The 20408-nt window shown below is 38.9% G+C and overlaps 1 protein-coding gene across 1 annotated transcript in view; it reads left to right on the top strand.

The window, feature by feature from the left end:
• The window catches only part of HEPHL1 (hephaestin like 1), a 63360-nt gene that overhangs the window by 17006 nt on the left and 25946 nt on the right, over positions 1-20408 (top strand). The window contains exons 5-9 of the mRNA XM_027087785.1: positions 900-1062; positions 1207-1338; positions 2907-3118; positions 6273-6423; positions 19698-19910. Of these exons, the coding sequence (XP_026943586.1) occupies positions 900-1062; positions 1207-1338; positions 2907-3118; positions 6273-6423; positions 19698-19910 (871 nt within the window). The remainder of the gene's footprint in view (positions 1-899; positions 1063-1206; positions 1339-2906; positions 3119-6272; positions 6424-19697; positions 19911-20408) is intronic.

Genomic DNA, 20408 nt, shown 5'->3' on the forward strand with positions numbered 1-20408 from the left:
ATATATACACTAATATGTATAAAATAGATAGCTAATAAGAACCTGCTATATAAAAAAAAAATTCAAAAAAATGCAATTTTAAAAAAGGTAAAAAAAAAAAAAAAGGAGTGAGCCAATGTGAGATAGAGGATGCTGCGTGCACAGTTAGGAGGTTTATATAATGGTCCAAGCACAAGGTGAGGAGGACATGCATGTACTGGGGTTGTGACCGTGGGAAGAAAGGAAAGGAAAAGATGGAGAAATGAAGGTGAAGAAAAGGAAGGGTGCAAAATAAAAGGTTGCAAAGTCAGGATGAACAGGATAAGGAGTTGAGGCAGAAAAAGAAGACAAAGCCTGCACATCTGCAACAGTGATGGCACGATTGACAGAAATAGAATAGAGATAGTACTAATTGGATGTTATATCATCGTATTTCACAACTTTGAAATTTGGTATTTCATGTATATAGTTTGTATGGTAATTCCATTGGTTAAATTATTTGATTAACTAGATGCTCCATTCCTTAATCATACCAGATATCAGAGCATACTCTATGCAGAGTCTATTCATATTGACATCAGCAAGAGATAGAGGGACGCTTATTCTGCAAAGAAACCAGTTAGCTCTTGGTTACTTTGTAGGACACCATTCTGGGACACCAATATTGATAATGAAGGAGTTTGCCTGTGCCTTCTTCAGTAGCTGGACCTCTGGGGAAGAAAGTACAATGGCTAAGAGAGAAATGAGCTTGAGCATCAAACAGCTTCTGAAGACTTTTAAGGCTGGTTGACTATTACTGGGAACTTTGTTGAAGACTGTGCTATCTTTTCTGGAGATAAGGGTGGATAAATGGGCTAAAGCCAATACAGTAAAGCTCCCTAATTAAGGCACTTGGTGGATATGCAGAGGTGTAATCTCAGCCAACTTCCTATTCTTTCCACAGTGACTCTGAGCTCTACTTCACACAAGGGGACAACAGAATAGGAGGAAAATATTGGAAGGCTCAGTATATAGAGTATGTTGATGCAACTTTTACTCGAAGAAAAAGACTCTCTGAGGCAGAAGCCCACCTTGGAATTCTTGGTACAGTGAAACCATCTGTCATGTTTTGAACAGGGGAAATGTTTTAGTAGGACATGCACACCTAACATGGAATGACTCTTCTCCTGCTCCTATCCACCTCTCTCTTTTCATCCTCTTACCTCTCCTTCTCTTAATATTTCTTAGGTCCCATCATCAAGGCAGAGGTGGGTGATACTCTGTTAGTGACCTTTGCTAACAAAGCCGACAAGGTCTACAGTATTTTGCCCCACGGTGTGATCTATGACAAGGCCTCTGATGCAGCCCCAAATGTAGATGGTAAGTCCCAGCCCCAGCCTTGGTAGGAAACAGGATGAGTGAGCAAAGGACTTAGAACTGGATAGACCTGGTTCAAATCCTGGTCCCTTTACTTACCAGCCCTGTGAGCTTGAGCAGCTATTTCAACTTTCTGAACCTTATTCTTCTCACCTATCAAATGCAGATAATGACACTCACCTCATAGGGCTTTGGGAAAGGATGGAGAGAATTTAGGACAGGGTCTGGCCCACAGTAGTACTTAGGAAGTGTTAATGCCTTTCCTTTTCCCTCAGTAATGTAATAAATCTCAAAGTGATCTACTTTCACAGTCACCCCCACTTCTCTAAGATGGAGAGCTTTTCTGCTGCATTTGGATGGGATCTGTGGCTGAAGGCTGAAAGGGAACTCTGATTTCCAATGTTTTGTTGAAATCAAAATCTTACACGTGGTCTTTGCTTTGTCCCTATCGACAAATATTTATTTAAAACCAGTATTATGTGCTTACCATCATACATGGCCTCTCCCAATCACAGAGTATGTAATAAAGGCATCTTCTACCCAGTGGCTGCAGGAATTATCCTTCCATTCATTATACTGCTTTTGGGAAACTCCTGGTTGCGTTGGAAGCCTTCCCCATCACTACAACAGACATCATGACTCCTGGGATACTTACTTCTTCATGCCCAAGTATGAGGCCAGTCACAGTCCAGAGCAGGTGATGGGGAGGGGACAGAGAAGGAAGGAATGGAGGGAGTATTCCCCCTCTCTACACCCACCCTCTCCTCCCCCTGCTGCAGCAACATTTCCTGTGCCTGCAGTCTCTTCCTTGGTCAAAATGCTCACAATGACTTTTGTGTGTGTGCAGGAAGAACACTAGTGACAGCACAAATGTCCACATTTTCTATTGTTTAATTCAGAAAACTTACTGGGCACCTTTTTGCCAGGCTCTGGACAAGATACAGAAAGTCTCTGGCCCCAGTCTAGTTGGAGAGCTTCAATGTGTTCATCTGGCAATATAATGTGAGGGCTAAGTGCAAAGTCTTTGGAATCAGACGGCCCTGAATTTGAATCCCAGACCTGCCATTTATCAGCTTCGTTACCTTGGGCCTTCGCTTACCTCCTCTAACTTGTAGTTATTTGGGTTATTCCTAGTTCAACTTTCTAGATTTCAAACTCTTTAAAGGTAGGTCTCTTGTTTAACTTATTGGGGTATCCTCTGCAAGGCCAAGTATAATATATTCCACATGGAAGGTACTCAATGATATTTTATGAATTTACATTTATATATTAATATATAAATGGGCAATTATCGCTCTTCTAACATTTGCTAAACCTGGTAATTGAGTAAGAAGTAGTATCTGTGAAGATCTTAAATGTAATCTGTGAAGAAGATAATCCTTTGATATAAGTTTCTATCTCATGAAACAGCAGATTATGGCAGTGGCCTCCCTGGTAGGATACAGTGAAAATAACTGTCCTTCCACAAAGTACTTCATCAGAGAGAGACATACCAGGGCTGGAAGACCCAGTGTGACAAGTTTAGTGTTCTTGGCTGTTGCTTTGAATAACTGTTTCATTTATCTCCTCAGGATTTCTGAAGCCAGGGGCACACGTTAAGCCAGGTGAAACTTTCACATACAGGTGGACGGTGCCTGAAAGCATAAGCCCAACAGCTGATGATCCCCCCTGTCTGACCTATCTTTACTTCTCAGCTGTTGAGCCAATCAACGACACCAGCTCTGGCCTTGTAGGGCCTTTGCTAGTCTGTAAGAAGGGCATTCTCAATGCTGATGGGACACAGGTAGGCCATCAAAGGTCACCAAGTTTTTCTCAGGGTTGTATGTGAGAGAGATCAGTAATATGGCTAGAGGGTAAATATTAATAAAGAGTCAGTTACAAAAAGTGATTTTTCCTCATTGCTCGTGAAATTGACTTCTACTAAATGAGGATTTTATTTTACTTTGTTTTTCCTAAATGTAACATCTGAATTTTAATTTAAGGTAATTTTAATGTAATTAAAATTTTAATTTTCAGATCTTAAATGTAAATTTAAGATCTGAAAGTTACATATGCCCAAGTAGAAAACCAGGATTTCTGCTTGTTGTGGCTGGAATTTGGTGGGTCTCTTTCCCTGTGCATTGCTTTGATTCTAGAAGCTTCAGATGCAAATTGGGATCTTTTGGGGCAGCAAGTTTTCTCAAACTTGGCCACACATTGGAATCACCTGGGGACCTTGTAAACATCCTTTATTCAGGTGTTCCAGACCAATTAACTCAGAAGCTCCAGGTGACTCCAATGTGCAGCCAAGTTTGAGAACCCCTGTAGCTCACCACTGTAATCTAGAAATTAGTCACTATGACCAAAGGAACTAGAAAGCAAGTAGATTGTTTCTTGCAAGTCCCAACTTAGAAGTTTCGATTAAGCCACACTGATTAGTGTGGCAAAGCATAGCATTTCAAGCTATGTCTGCATGATATTAAACACATTGATGACAAAAGGAACAGCCAGCCATTTAACCATTTTAAATTACTTTACCAAGCAGAAACAGCAAGCTATTTATTTAAATGGTATATTTTGTAATATTTGGCATTAATCCTAGTTCTGTAGAGAAAAAGAACCATTAGGATGTGTATATAGATAGAAAGAAAACTATTATAAGGAGTTGGCTCACGTGACTAGGGAGGATGACAAGTTTCAAGATCTGCAGGGTGAGTCACAGAAAGAGACCCGGGAGACCCAAAAGGCCATCAGGCTCAAGACCCAGGAGGAGCCTGTGTTTGAGTTTGAGTCCAAAGGCAGGAAAAAGCTGTTGTTCCAGTTCAAAGGCAGGAGGAATCCCCATTTACTTGTGAGGGGGTCAGACTTTTTGTTGTTGTGCTAAGGCCTTCAACTGATTGGATGAGGCCCACCCACATTAAGGAGGGCAATCTGCTTTACCCAGTCTACTGAATCAAATGTTAATGTCATCCAAGCACACCCTCATGGAAACAGCTAGAATAAGGTTTGACCAAATATCTGGGCACCCTATAGCCCAGTCAAGTTGGCACATAAAATTAATCATTACACAGGGTCCTATCACTTACCTTCTAACTTCCTGGGCTAATATCCCACTTTTATAGACCCAGTTACATTCCAAATAGCTCTCAGATGATGAGATTCTTCAAGTGAACTCCTTTCAATGGTTCCTTCTCATCTTGTGGACAATTGCAATCACAGTTAATAACAGTTAACATTGAGTACTTAGTATTTGCCAGATGTTGTTTTGAGTGTTCTACCTATAGTATCTAATTTACCTTCCAAAAACACATGAAGTAGGGACTACTCATATCCTCAGTTTGCAAATGAGGGAATTAGGACTTAGAGAAGACAAGTCATTTGTCCCAGTTTTCACAGCATGTAAGCAGAATGGCACTAGAACCCAAGATCTTTTAAAATATGTTTGACCCCTTGTCTGCCCCCCAATTTTTTATATTGTATTTTGAAAAATTTTAAGCCTATATTGTTTCTTTCCATAGCCAATGATCTTAAATTATTGCTTTCTAAAACACCATGTGATAAAAGCAGTAAGTGTACATAAGGTATAGTAAGAACATAAAGCAAAGAATACCCTTATCTTCAATGAAGAGTTAAAGCTTCACAGGGGTGGGACAGCTAAGCTGACCCTTGAAGTTGGATTACAGTGGGAGACCATCAAAGTTGAGGGGGTACACGCATAAAGGACAGAGACTTGCTGAACCTAGCAAGTTCAGATTGCTGCAAGGATCTTGGCCTTACTTCGGTTCAAGTGCCAGGAGGGAAGGGTTGAGAGATGAGGCTGAACAGGTAGGCAGGGACTGATCACTGTGAGTTTAGATTGTATTCTCCAGATTAAGTAGAGAGATATGATCTGCTGAGGATCCTTCTGGAGCAGGCAGCAGGATGAAGGGTAGATTGGAAGGGAGCACATTAAAGAAGGGAAGATGGTTGAGGGACAGAAAATACAGTTACCTCTCTGGTTCAGCTTTAAAGAAAAGTAGATTTCAGCAGTTCAAGATGTTGTTTGGTCAGACATGCTCAAAAAAGATGGATTAGGAATATACACAGTGGGAGGTAACCCCTGAATTTCAACTCAAATTAACATAACATAGCAAAGTCCATGGATTACATGAATTCATTATTTCACTTAAAAACACCTATTGAGTGCCTACTTTTCCAGTCATTTTTGTTGGAGCTGGGGATACAGAGAGGGACCCAAAACTTCCCTACTCTCACAAAACCTACATTGAAGTGGGGCAACATCAGAAAATATAAGTGCATAAATAAAATATAATTTCAGGTGGAGATAAGTGCTATGAAGAAAAGTAAAGTGTGGTAAAGTAAAGTGAGTGAGTTTGCAGGCAGGATGGAAGATGAGTGACTGTTTTGTATAGGGTGGTCAGGGAAGGGCACTCTGACGAGGTGATGTTTGTGTAGGGAATGGAACAGAATAAAGGAGTGAGCCAGGCAAGACCTAGGAGAACCTCCTAGACAATGGGAACAGCACACACAAAGGCCCTGAGGCAGGAATGAAGTTGGTGTGTTCACAGAAGAGCAAAAGGCCAGGGTAGCTGGAATAAGTTAGGGGGTGAATACACGGAGATGAGGCCAGAGAGAGAGGCCGAGGCCAGGACTTGGAGTCTAGGGTAAGGAAAATAAGTCAGTGATGACCAGCCTGAAAATAGGAGTACCACAGGGAAGGAAAGCTTCTGAGCAATGACTTATTTCCTCTGAGGAGGTCACGAGGACAGGGAGAAGGATATAATGAGGAAGATGTTGGGTGTAGAATGAATTTATCAGAATCCTGATTTACAAAATGACCTAGTAAATCTATGGCTGACATTGACCCTAATTTACTTTGTGTTAATTTTGAAAGTGAAGTAGAGCTAAGAAGTCCTCCAAGCTGTACTTTAATACATTCATTTCTTTCTTCTCTGTAGAAAGGAATAGACAAGGAATTTTACCTATTATTCACAGTCTTTGATGAGAATCTGAGCAGGTATCTTGATGAAAATATTCAGAAGTTTACCTGGCGTCCCTTCAGTGTTGACAAGGAGGACAAAGAGTTTGTGAAGTCCAACCGAATGCATGGTATGAAAAATGTTTTTCCCTCCTGTAAAGGAAAGTTATAATTGCATTTGAAGTGAAAATGTTTGGAATGCTTTATCTTAAGTTTGGTTTCTTGGGTATTGTTCTTGGTCATGAGTAAAATATTTCGTGGCTTCAGACGCACAAGGTATGGTGAAACCTCCCTGTCTCTAGAGATGTGAAACTTAATATTTCTAAAGCCTTAGATAAAGCAATACAAAATTTGAACTAGCAAAGACCACAGTACATCATAAATGTAGAAAATTACTGACAAAATGCCCTCCCTTGGGTTTGCAATAATGTCATTAAGTCTGATAATCCAGCTGATAGTTGGAGATAATTATTATCCAGCAAGGCATCTCTTACCAAGTTGTATGTATAACTATCTAAAGTGTTAATTTGTAAAACATTAGCCATTCCTATCCAAGATCTTCATGTAGGAGAAATTAGTTAATTATCCTTCTCTGTCTCTTTTATATCAGCTGTTAACAATAGCAAACCCACATTGTAATTGGTGTAACATGGGATTCTTGTTAGTCTTGGAGAGATTACCCAAGGTGGCAGAGTAATGCACAAGAGTCCAAACTCAAATGGCCACCAGAGTGTGGAGTCAACAAAAATGCCTAGAGGGAAGAGATCAAGGTGGTGGAGTAGGAGAATGTGGAACTCATCTCCTCCCACAAACACATCAAAAACACATCTACAGGATACAGAGGAAGATGGCAGAAGAGTAAGACGTGAAGATCACTTTCCTCCCCACAGATACATCAGAAATAAATCTACACGTGAAACAACTCCTACAGAACACCTACTGAACGCTCGCAGAAGACCTCGGACCTCCCAAAAGGCAAGAAACTCCCCACGTACCTGGGTAGGGCAAAAGAAAAAAGAAAAAACAGAGAGAAAAGAATAGGGACGGGACCTGCACCAGTGGGAGGGAGCTGTGAAGGAGGAAAGGTTTCCACACACTAGGAAGCCCCCCCGGGCGGAGACTGCGGGTGGCGATGGGGGGAAGCTTCAGAGACACAGAGGAGAGTGCAGCAACAGGGGTGCTGAGGGCAAAGCGGAGAGATTCCCGCACAGAGGATCGGTGCGGACCAGCACTCACCAGCCCAAGAGGTTTGTCTGCTCACCTGCCGGGACGGACGGGGGCTGGGAGCTGACGCTCGGGCTTCGGAGGACAGATCCCAGGGAGAGGACTGGGGTTGGCTGCGTGAACACACCCTGAAGGGGCTAATGCGCCACAGCTAGCTGGGAGGGAGTCCAGGAAAAAGTCTGGAGCTGCCGAAGACACAGGAGAATTTTTCTTCCCTCTTTGTTTCCTGTTGCGCGAAGAGAGGGGATTAAGAGGGCTGCTTAAAGGAGCTCCAGAGATGGGCGCGAGCCGTGGCTAACAGCGCGGACCCCAGAGACGGGCATGAGACGCTAAGGCTGCTGCTGCTGCCACCAAGAAGTGTGTGTGCGAGCACAGGGCACTATACACAACTCCCCTCCCAGGAGCCTGTGCAGCCCGCCACTGCCAGAGTCCCGTGATCCAGGGACAACTTCCCCGGGAGAACGCACGGCGCGCCGCAGGCTGTTGCAATGTCATGCTGGCCTCTGCTGTCGCAGGCTTGTCCCACACTCTGTCCCCCTCTGTCCCCCTGGCCTGAGCGAGCCAGAGCCCCCCAATCAGCTGCTCCTTTAACCCCATCCTGAGCGAAGAACAGATGCCCTCAGGCAACCTACACACAGAGGCAGGTCCAAATCCAAAGCTGAACCCCAGGAGCTGTGCGAACAAAGAAGAGAAAGGGAAATCTCTCCCAGCAGCCTCAGGAGCAGCAGATTAAATCTCCACAATCAACTTGATGTACCCTGCATCTGTGGAATACCTGAATAGACAACGAAACATCCCAAATTGAGGAGGTGGACTTTAGGAGCAGTGATATATATATGTATTTTTTCCTTTTTCTCCTTCTGTGAGTGTGTTTGTGTATGTTTCTGTGTGTGATTTTTTCTGTATAGCTTTGCTTTTACCATTTCTCCTAGGGTTCTGTCTGTCCGTCTTTTTGGTTTTTTTAGTATAGTTTTTAGCACTGGTTATCATTGGTGGACTTGTTTATGGTATGGTTGCTCTCTTCTTTCTTTCTTTTTTTAAATTACTTTAAAAAATTATTTTTAATAATTATTTTTTATTTTAGTAACTATTTTATTTTACCTTCTTCTTCCTTTCTTTCTTTTTTTTCTCCCTTTTATTCTGAGCCATGTGGAGGACAGGCTCTTGGTGTCCGAGCCAGGCATTAGGGCTGTGCCTCTGGGGTGGGAGAGCCAAGTTCAGGACATTGGTCCACAAGAGACCTCCCAGCTCCATGTAATATCAAATGGTGAAAATCTCCCAGAGATCTCCATCTCAATGCCAAGACCCAGCTCCACTCAACAACCAGCAAGCTACAGTGCTGGACACCCTATGCCAAACAACTAACAAGACAGGAACACAACCCTACCCATTAGCAGAGAGGCTACCTAAAATCATAATAAGCCCACAGACACCCCAAAACACAGCACCAGACGTGGACCTGCCCACCAGAAAGACAAGATCCAGTCTCATTTACCAGAACACAGGCACTAGCCCCCTCCACCAGGAAGCCTACACAACACAGTGAACCAACCTTAGCCATTGGGGGCAGATACCAAAAACAACGGGAACTACGAACCTGCAGCCTGTGAAAAGGAGACACCAAACACAGTAAGTTAAGCAAAATGAGAAGAAAGAGAAACTCAGAGCAGATGAAGGAGCAAGATAAAAACCCACCAGACCTAATAAATGAAGAGGAAATAGGCAGTCTACCTGAAAAAAACTCAGAATAATGATAGTAAAGATGATGCAAAATCTTGGAAATAGAATGGAGAAAATACAAGAAATGTTTAACAAGGAACTAGAAGAACTAAAGAGCAAACAAACAGTGATGAACAGCACAATAAATGTAATTAAAAATTCTCTAGAAGGGATCAAGAGCAGAATAACTGAGACAGAAGAATGAATAAGTGACCTGGAAGATAAAATAGTGGAAATAACTACTGCAGAGCAGAATAAAGAACAAAGAATGAAAAGAGTTGAGAACAGTCTTGGAGACCTCTGGGACAACATTAAACGCACCAACATTCGAATTATAGGGGTCCCAGAAGAAGAAGAGAAAAAGAAAGGGACTGAGAAAATATTTGAAGAGATTATAGTTGAAAACTTCCATAATATGAGAAAGGAAATAGTTAATCAAGTCCAGGAAGCACAGAGAGTCCTATGTAGGATAAATCCAAGGAGAAACACACCAAGACACATATTAATCAAACTATCAAAAATTAAATACAAAGAAAAAGTATTAAAAGCAACAAGGGAAAAACAACAAATAACATTCAAGGGAATCCCCATAAGGTTAACAGCTGATCGTTCAGCAGAAACTCTGTAAGCCAGAAGGGAGGAGCAGGACATATCTAAAGTGATGAAGGGGAAAAACCTACAACCAAGATTACTCTACCCAACAAGGATATCATTCAGATTTGACAGAGAAATTAAAACCTGTATAGACAAGCAAAAGCTAAGAGAATTCAGCACCACCAAACCAGCTTTACAACAAATGCTAAAGGAACTTCACCAGGCAGGAAACACAAGAGAAGGAAAAGACCTACAATCACAAACCCAAAACAATTAAGAAAATGGTAATAGGAACATACATATTGATAAACACTTAAATGTAAATGGATTAAGTGCTCCAACTGAAAGACATAGACTGGCTGAATGTATACAAAAACAAAACTCGTATATATGCTGTCTACAAGAGACCAACTTCAGACCTAGGGACACATACAGACTGAAAGTGAGGGAATGCAAAAAGATATTCCATGAAAATGGAAATCAGAAGAAAGCTGGGGTAGCAATTCTCATATCAGACAAAATAGACTTTAAAATAAAGACTATTACAAAGACAAAGAAGGACACTACATAATGATCAAGGGATCAATCCAAGAAGAAGATATAACAATTGTAAATATTTATGCACCCAACATAGAAGAACCTCAATACATAAGGCAAATACTAACAGCCATAAAAGGGGAAATCGACAGTAACACAAGCAGAGTAGGGGACTTTAACACCCCACTTTCACCAATGGACACATCATCCAAAATGAAAATAAAGAAGGAAACACAAGCTTTAAATGATACATTAAACAAGATGGACTTAATTGATATTTATAGGCCATTCCATCCAAAAACAACAGAATACACATTTTTCTCAAGTGCTCATGGAACATTCTCCAGGATAGATCATATCTTGGGTCACAGATCAAGCCTTGATAAATTTAAGAAAATTGAAATCTTATCAAGTATCTTTTCCGACCACAATGCTATGAGACTAGATATCAATTACAGGGAAAAACTGTAAAAAATACAAACACGTGGAGGCTAAACAATACACTGCTTAATAACCAAGAGATCACTGAAGAAATCAAAAAGAAAATCAAAAAATACCTAGAAACAAATGACAATGAAAACACGACCACCCAAAACCTATGGGATGCAGCAAAAGCAGTTTTAACAGGGAAGTTTATAGCAATACAATCCTACTGTAAGAAACAGGAAACATCTCAAATAAACAACCTAACCTTGCACCTAAAGCAATTAGAGAAAGAAGAACAAAAACCCCAAAGTTAGCAGAAGGAAAGGAATCATAAAAATCAGATCAGAAATAAATGAAAAAGAAATGTAGGAAACAATAGCAAAGATCAAGAAAACTAAAAGCTGGTTCTTTGAGAAGTTAAACAAAATTGATAAACCATTCACCAGACTCATCAAGAAAAAAAGGGAGAAGACTCAAAAAATAGAATTAGAAAAGAAAAAGGAGAAGTAACAAGTGACACTGCAGAAATACAAAGGATCATGAGAAATTACTACAAGAAACTCTATGCCAATAAAATGGACAACCTGGAAGAAATGGACAATTTCTTAGAAATGCACAACATGCCAAGACTGAACCAGGAAGAAATAGAAAATATGAACAGACAAATCACAAGCACTGAAATTGAAACTGTGGTTAAAAATCTTCCAATAAACAAAAGCCCAGGACCAGATAACTTCACAGGCGAATTCTATCAAACATTTAGAGAAGAGCTAACATCTATCCTTCTCAAACTCTTCCAAAATATAGCAGAGGGAGGAACACTCCCAAACTCATTCTACGAGGCCACCATCAGCCTGACACCAAAACCAGACAGAGATGTCACAAAGAAAGAAAACTACAGGCCAATATCACTGATAAACATAGATGTAAAACTCCTCAACAAAATACTAGCAAACAGAATCCAACAGCACATTAAAAGGATCATACACCATGATCAAGTGGGGGTTATCCCAGGAATGCAAGACTTGTTCAATATGCTCAAATCAATCAATGTGATACACCGTATTAACAAATTGAAGGAGGAAAACAATATGATCATCTCAATAGATGCAGAGAAAGGTTTTGACAAAATTCAATACCCATTTATGATAAAAATCCTCCAGAAAGTAGTCATAGAGGGAACTTACCTCAACGCAATAAAGGCCATATATAACAAACCCGCAGCCAAAATCCTCCTCAATGGTGAAAAACTGAAACCATTTCCACTAAGATCAGGAACAAGACAAGGTTTCCCACTCTCACCACTATTATAGTTTTGGAAGTTTTAGCCAGAGCAATCAGAGAAGAAAAAGAAATAAAAGGAATGCAAATTGGAAAAGAAGAAATAAAGCTGTCACTGTTTGCAGATGACATATACATAGAGTATGTATATGTCATATATGTATATGACATATAGTATATGACTATACATAGAGTATCCTAGAGATGCTACCAGAAAACTACTAGAATTAATCAATGAATTTGGTAAAGTAGCAGGATACAAAATTAATGCACAGAAATCTCTTGTATTCCTATACACTAATGATGAAAAATCTAAAAGTGAAATTAAGAAAACACTCCCCTTTACAACTGCAACAAAAAGAATAAAATATCTAGGAATAAACCTACCTAAGGAGACAAAAGACCTGTATGCAGAAAATTATAAGACACTGATGAAAGAAATTAAAGATGATACCAACAGATGGAGAGATATACCATGTTCTTGGATTGGAAGAATCAACATTGTGAAAATGACTATACTACCCAGAGGAATCTACAGATTCAGTGCAATCCCTGTCAAACTACCACTGGCATTTTTCACAGAACTAGAACAAAAAATTTCACAATATGTATGGAAACACAAAAGACCCCAAATAGCAAAAGCAGTCTTGAGAAAGAAAAACGGAGCTGGAGGAATCAGGCTCCCTGACTTCAGATTATACTACAAAGCTACAGTAATCAAGACAGTATAGTACTGGCACAAAAACAGAAATATAAATCAATGGAACAGGATAGAAATCCCAGAGACAAACCCACGTACATGTGGTCACCTTATCTTTTATAAAGGAGGCAAGAATATACAGTGGAGAAAAAACAGCCTCTTCAATAAGTGGTGCTGGGAAAACTGGACAGCTACATGTAAAAGAATGAAGTTAGAAGACTTTCTAACACCATACACAAAAATAAACTCAAAATGGATTAAAGACCTAAATGTAAGGCGAGACACTATCATACTCTTAGAGGAAAACATAGGCAGGACACTCTATGACATAAATCACAGCAAGATCCTTTTTCACCCACTTCCTAGAGAAATGGAAATAAAAACAAAAATAAACAAATGTGACCTGATGAAACTTAATAGCTTTTGCACAGCAAAGGAAGTCATAAATAGGATGAAAAGACAACCCTCAGAATGGGAGAAAATATTTGCTAATGAAGCAACTGACAAAGGATTAATCTCTACAATTTACAAGCAGCTTATGCAGCTCAATATGAAAAAAACAAAAAACCCAATCCAAAAATGGGCAGAAGACCTAAATAGACATTTCTCCAAAGAAGATATGCAGGTTGCCAGCAAACACATGAAAGTATGCTCAGTATCATTAATCATTAGAGAAATGCAAGTCAAAACTACAATGAGATATCATCTCACACTGATCAGAAGGGGCATCATCAAAAAATCTACAAACAATAAATGCTGGAGAGGCTGTGGAGAAAAGTGAGCCCTCTTGCACTGTTGGTGGGAATGTAAACTGATACAGCCACTATGGAGAACAGTATGGAGGTTCCTTAAAAAGCTAAAAATAGAACTACCATATGACCCAGCAATCCCACTACTGGGCATATACCCTGAGAAAACCATAGTTCAAAAAGAGTCATGTACCACAATGTTCATTGCAGCTCTATTTACAATAGCCAGGACATGGAAGCAACCTAAGTGTCCATCAACAGATGAATGGATGAAGAAGATGTGACACATATATACAATGGAATATTACTGAGCCATAAAAAGAAAGGAAATTGCGTTATTTGTAGTGAGGTGGATGGATCTAGAGTCTGTCATACAGAGCGAAGTAAGTCAGAAAGAGAAAAACAAATACTGTATGCTAACACATATATATGGAATCTTAAACAAACAAATAAAAAATGGTCATGAAGAAGCTAGGGGCAAGATGGGAATAAAGACGCAGAACTACTAGACTGATGTGATGTACCACATTAAGAAACTGAAGAGTAAAAATTATATGATCACCTCAATAGATGCAGAAAAAGCTTTTGACAAAACTCAACACTCATTTATGATAAAAATTCTCCAGAAAGTTGGCATAGAGGGAACATACCTCAACATAATTAAGGCCATATATGACAGCTCCACAGCTAACATCATACTCAGTTGTGAAAAGCTGAAAGCATTTCCTGTAAGATCAGGAACAAGACAATGATGCCCACTCTCACCACTTTTATTCAATAAAGTATTGGAAGTCCTAGCCACAGCAATCAGAGAAGAAAAAGAAATAAAAGGCATTCAAATTGGAAAGGAAGAAGTCAAAATGTCATTGTTTGCAGATGGCATGATACTATACTTAGAAAATCCTAAAGACATTACCAGAAAACTACTAGAGCTCATCAATGAATTCAGTAAAGTTGCAGAATATAAAATGAATATATAGAAATCTGTTGTATTTATACACACTAACAATGCATTATAAGAAAAAGAAATCAAGGAAACAATCTCACTTACCATCACATCAAAAATAATAAAATACCTAGGAATGAACCTACCCCAGGAGGTAAAGGACCTGTACTCAGAAAACTATGACGCTGGTGAAAGAAATTGAAGACAACAAAAACAGATGGAAAGATACTGTGTTCTTGGATAGTAAGAATCAATATGTTAAAATGACCATTCTACTCAAGGCAATCTACAGATTCAATGCAATTCCTATAAAAATACCAAGGGTATTTTTCACAGAACTAGAACAAATAATTTTATTATTTTTTCTTTTATTCCAGTTTAATTAATCACATTAAAAAATTAATTTTTATTAGAGTATAGCTGATTTATAATGTGTTAGTTTCTGCTGTACAGCAAAGTGAATAAATTATACATCTATCCACTATTTTTAGATTCCATTCTCATATAGGTCATTACAGAGTATTGAGCAGAGTTCCTTGCGCTACACAGTACGTTTTTATTAGTTATCTATTTTATTTATAGTAGTGTGTGTATGTCAATCCCAATCTCCCAATTTATCCCTTCCTCCCTTTCCACCTTGGTAACCATAAGTTTGTTTTCTACATCTGTGACTCTATTTCTGTTTTGTAAATAGGTTCATTTGTACCATTTTTTTAGATTCCACATATAAGCGAAATCATATATTTGTCTTTGTCTGACATACTTCACTCAGTATAACAATATCTAGTTCCATCCATGTCACTGCAAATGGCATTATTTCCTTCTGTTTTATGGATGAGTAATAGTCTATTGTATATATGTACCACATCTTCTTTATCTATTCACCTGTCAATGGACATTTAAGTTGTTTCCATGACCTCGCTGTTGTAAATAGTGCTGCAATGAACTTTGGGGTGCATGTATCTTATAGTGGCTGTACCAATTTACATTTCCACCAACAGTGTAGGAGGGTTCCCTTTTCTTCACACCCTCTCCAGCATTTATTATTGGTAGATTTTTTTGATGATGGCCATTCTGACCAGTGTGAGGTGATATCTTATTGTAGTTTTTATTTGCATTTCTCTAATAATTAGTGATGTTGAGCATAGAACAAATAATTTTAAAATTTATATGGGAACACAAAAGACCCCAAATCTCAAGAAAGAACAGAACTGGAGGATTCATGCTCCCTGACATCAGACAATATACAAAGCTATAGGAATCAAAACAGTTTGGTACTGGCACATAAACAGACACATAGATCCACAGAAGAGAATAGTGAGCCCAGAAATGCACCCACGCACTTATGGTCAATTACTCTATGACAAAGGGGGCAAGAATATACAACGGAGAGAAGACAGTCTCTTCAATAAGTGATTCTGGGAAAACTGGAAAGCTACATGTAAAGGAATGAAATTAGAACATTCTATAACACCATATATGAAAATAAAATTAAGATAGATTAAAGATCTAAATGTAAGACTGGATACAATGAAACTCCTAGAGAAAAACATTCGCAGAACACTCTTTGACATAAATCCCAACAATAGTTTTTTGGATCTGCCTCCTAAATTAAAGGAAATAAAAGCTAAACTAAACAAATTGGATCCAACTACATGTAAAAGCTTTTGCACAGCAAAGGAAACCATCAATAAAATGGAAAGACAACCTACTGAATGGGAGAAAATATTTGCAAATGATATGCCCGATAAGGGATTAATAGCCAACATATATAAACAGCTTGTACAACTGAAAATCAAAGAAGCAAACAACCTGATTAAAAATGGGCAGAAGAACTGAGTAGACACTTTTCCAAAGAGGAAATGCAGATGGCCAACAGGCACGTGAAAAGATGTTCAATGTTGCTAGTCATCTGAGAAATGCAAATCAAAACCACAATGAGATATCACCTCACACCTGTCAGAACAGCTATTATCAAAAAGAACACAAATAGCAAATGTTGGCGAGGATGTGGAGAAAAGGGAACCCTCCTACACAGTTGGTGGGAATGTAAATTGGTACAGCCACTGTGGAAAACAGTATGGAAGTGTCTCAAAAAACTAAAAATAGAACTACCATATGACCCAGCTATTCCACTCCTGGGTATATATATATCCAAACAAACAAACAAAAAAACCCTGAACCACTAATTCGAAAAGATACATTCAGGACTTCCCTGGTGGTCCAGTGGTTAAGACTCCGCACTTCCAATGCGGGGGCCCAGCTTCGATCCCTGGAAGGGTAACTAAGATCCTGCACGCCACATGGCGTAGTCAAAAAATTTAAAAAAAGAAAGAAAAGAAAAGATACATGCACTCCAATGTTCATAGCAACATTATTTACAATTGCCAAGGTATGGAAGCAACCTAAGTGTCCATGAAGAGATGAAATGGATAAAGACATGGTATATATATATATATATATATATATATATATAGGAGGAAATAAAACTCAGCCATAAAAAGGAATGAAATTCTGCCATTTGCTACTATGTGGATGGTCCTAGAGAGTATTATGCTTACTGAAATAAGTCAGACAGAGAAATACAAATACTGTATGTTTCACTTATATGTGGAATCTAAAAAGTAAAACAAATGAATGTATATAACAAAAAAGAAACAGACTCAGACATAGAGAATAAACTAGGGGTTACCAGTGGGGAGAGGGAAGGGTGAAGGGGCAAGATAGGGCTATGGGATTAAGAGAAAATAACTACTATGAATAAAATAAATAAGCTATAAGGATATATTGTACAACACAGGGAAATATCGCCATTATTTTGTAATAACTTTAAATGTAGTATAATGTATAAAAATATTGAGTCACTATGTTGTACACCTAAAGCTAGTATAATATTGTAAATCAAATATACTTCAATAAAAATTTTCTTCAGTGCTTAAAGTGAGCATGGCGAGATAACAGGCCTTGTCTCAGGACCAAGCATAACATCTGATTATTGGGAAACAATAAACAAATGTTTATTAAACATTATGGGAAACATTATGGGAAACATTATGGGAAAATAATGAAACAGCACTTTCCCTCTCTCCCAAGGAAGTCCAAAAACAGTTCAAGGTTCCAAGGGATGCACAGCACCAGCTCAGACTCCTGTGGTCCTGGATGTTCTGTTCCAACAGAGTCCCCTCTTGGACCAATGGAAAGCATGGAATAGTGCACCTTCAATATCATCTTCTACGAAAAATTTTGTTATAACTGAATACAAAATGTAGTTCCTACCTCTCTAGTAGCCAATAGAAAAGGTAAACTCAACTACAAATTAGGAAACATAACAATTCCTTAGTGGAGAAGCTAGGTTGCAAAAGAAATTTGTCATGAGAGGCCTGTATATAGAAAACAAAAAACAATCTAATGGACCATGTCAAATCCAGTCCCATCCTGGTTTGGCAATTTGAAATACATTTGTATATTTTGAACATGTAGAATATGTCATTTTTCAAGCAAAATTCAAGGAAAATTACGTGTTTTACTTTAAATTTCACATTAATTATAAATTAAATTTTGTCTCCAGTCTTGCTTGCATGAGTGGGAGAAAGAAAGTTGGCAACAATACCAAAGAGAAAATGCCTTATATAGCATACAATTCTTTGCATTGCTCGTATTATATAGTCTATATTCAACGCTGTTTGTTGAATGTCTGAATGAATGTTCCAGAAAGAGAGGCTTTTTGGGGGTGTTGGGGGGCACGCTGTTTGGCTTGTGGGATCTTAGTTCCCTGACCCAGGCCCTCAGGCCCTTGGCAGTGAGAGCACCGAGTCCTAACCAGTGGACCACAAGGGAATTCCCGGGAAAGAGAGGCTTTAAACTAGAGCTCCAAGGCAACAGAGGATTCTCTACCAGCCAGCCAAGGACTAAATTATTAGCATCACAATCTACAACGATATCTCTTTAACATTCAACAGACAAGACTTAGTTTATTTGCAAGAGCATTATCAAAGATTTTTTTCAGAAAATGTGATATTCTTCTCAGCAGCCCCAGGGCTTCTTGGAATTTCTACTAATAATTCCAGATATTTGAGTAAAATTACCAAGCACCCCTCATTCTGCAGATAAAGAAACAAAAAGTAATTTTATTTGACAATGAGATTGTAACAGATCATTCATGTACATGATGAATGGGCATTAGAAGGAGTGGGAGTGGGAATATCTCTCTAAGGGCCACCAAGCATGAGACATAATTAGGTGCAGTCACCCTTCAGTGCTATTCAATCACGGCATTCATCCGCCAGAGTGGGAATGTGGTTTCTCAATTCTTCTCAAGGCACTGCTCCAGGTAACCACTATTGATGGATTGAGGTTGATGTAAAAGAGAAAAACAATTTGCATTTCTGGAGATACAAAATGTTTTCATATCTAAGTGATCATTATTCAAAGTTCTGTCAGTTATTTTATTGGGGAACGGAAATCAAAGTTATCATAAGGCCAAATTATTTACTCAAGGGCCAACCTCTTATAACTTAGTGTCCCTTCCCCCCACCCCAAAATCCCTCTCCACTGACTAGACATGCAAGTATAATGTCAATCAACTGCAATTTTTTCAAATGATGCAAGATCCATGAAATCAGTGAAGAGATGTGTGATAACTTCTAGAATCAAATGCAAAGCCATTTGCAAATGAGGATCTGACAAAATTAAATAAATAACTGAGGAAAAGACACTTAACAAGGGAGATGACAGGATAAGAACCTCAAAAGAAAATGATTTTCATATCAAGACCTTTAAAAAAGACTTCGAGAAAATTAACGAAGTCTGTAAATATTTTTGCAAGGATGATACTCTTTATAATCTGCAAACCTAAAATGTGAAATGAAGGATATCATATTATACTATCAAACAATTTTGTCAGAAAAAATTACTCCAGAAAACAACCTGGTTTATTTCTTATTGATTCTTAGAATTAAAGCCCTGTGTATACATTATTAAATAGAACAGATTCACAGTTTTAGCGTAGTTTCATTATTCATTGTTAATTTCAGTCTCCATTTAAGTTTGATTCACCACGTGACTTTTCCCCAGGACTATTTATTCTCTGATAATAAGGATCTTCTGTAAATAGTTTGAACTTGAACACCACTGCCCCTACACACACTGATAATCTTTCACTAAGATGACGTGTTTTCGGTACATCTACAAAATTATAGTGGGCTCTGCTATCTTTTTCCTTCCATTTAGCTATTAACGGCTATATGTATGGCAAGCAGCCAGGCCTAACCATGTGCAAAAAGGATAGAGTTTCCTGGCATATGATTGGAATGGGCACCAACACTGACATGCATGGAGTTTATTTTCAAGGGAACACCATCCACCTACGAGGGACTCACCGCGACTCCCTGGCCCTGTTTCCCCATGTCTCCACAACAGCATTCATGCAGCCGGACCATGCAGGTAAACTGAGGGCCAGCTCAGGTGATCAAATTCCTATCTTCAGGCATATACTCTTTTTTTTTAACATCTTTATTGGAGTATAATTTCTTCACAATGGTGTGTTAGTTTCTGCTTTATAACAAAGTGAATCAGCTATTACATATACATATATCCCCATATCCCCTCTCTCTTGTGTCTCCCTCCCACCCTCCCTATCCCACTCCTTTAGGTGGTCACAAAGCACTGAGCTGATCTCCCTGTGCTATGCAGCTGCTTCCCACTAGCTAGCTATTTTACATTTGGTAGTGTATATATGTCCATGCCACTCTCTCACTTTGTCCCAGCTTACCCTTCCCCCTCCCCCAGAAGAAATTGTTTGAATTAGGGCACTTCTGGGTGTACAGAAAGAGATATAGTCCTGATTAGAATCAGAGAATCCTGACTATTTTATTTCAAATATATAGTGTAAAGGACAAAGGAAAGGTGTCTAAAATAACATCCACAAAGCAGAAGTGGGAG

This window comes from Aethalodelphis obliquidens, unplaced genomic scaffold (genome assembly GCF_003676395.1).
Source record: "Aethalodelphis obliquidens isolate GAN/ISIS:26980383/991018 unplaced genomic scaffold, ASM367639v1 scaffold60, whole genome shotgun sequence".
NCBI classification, from domain to species: domain Eukaryota; kingdom Metazoa; phylum Chordata; class Mammalia; order Artiodactyla; family Delphinidae; genus Aethalodelphis; species Aethalodelphis obliquidens.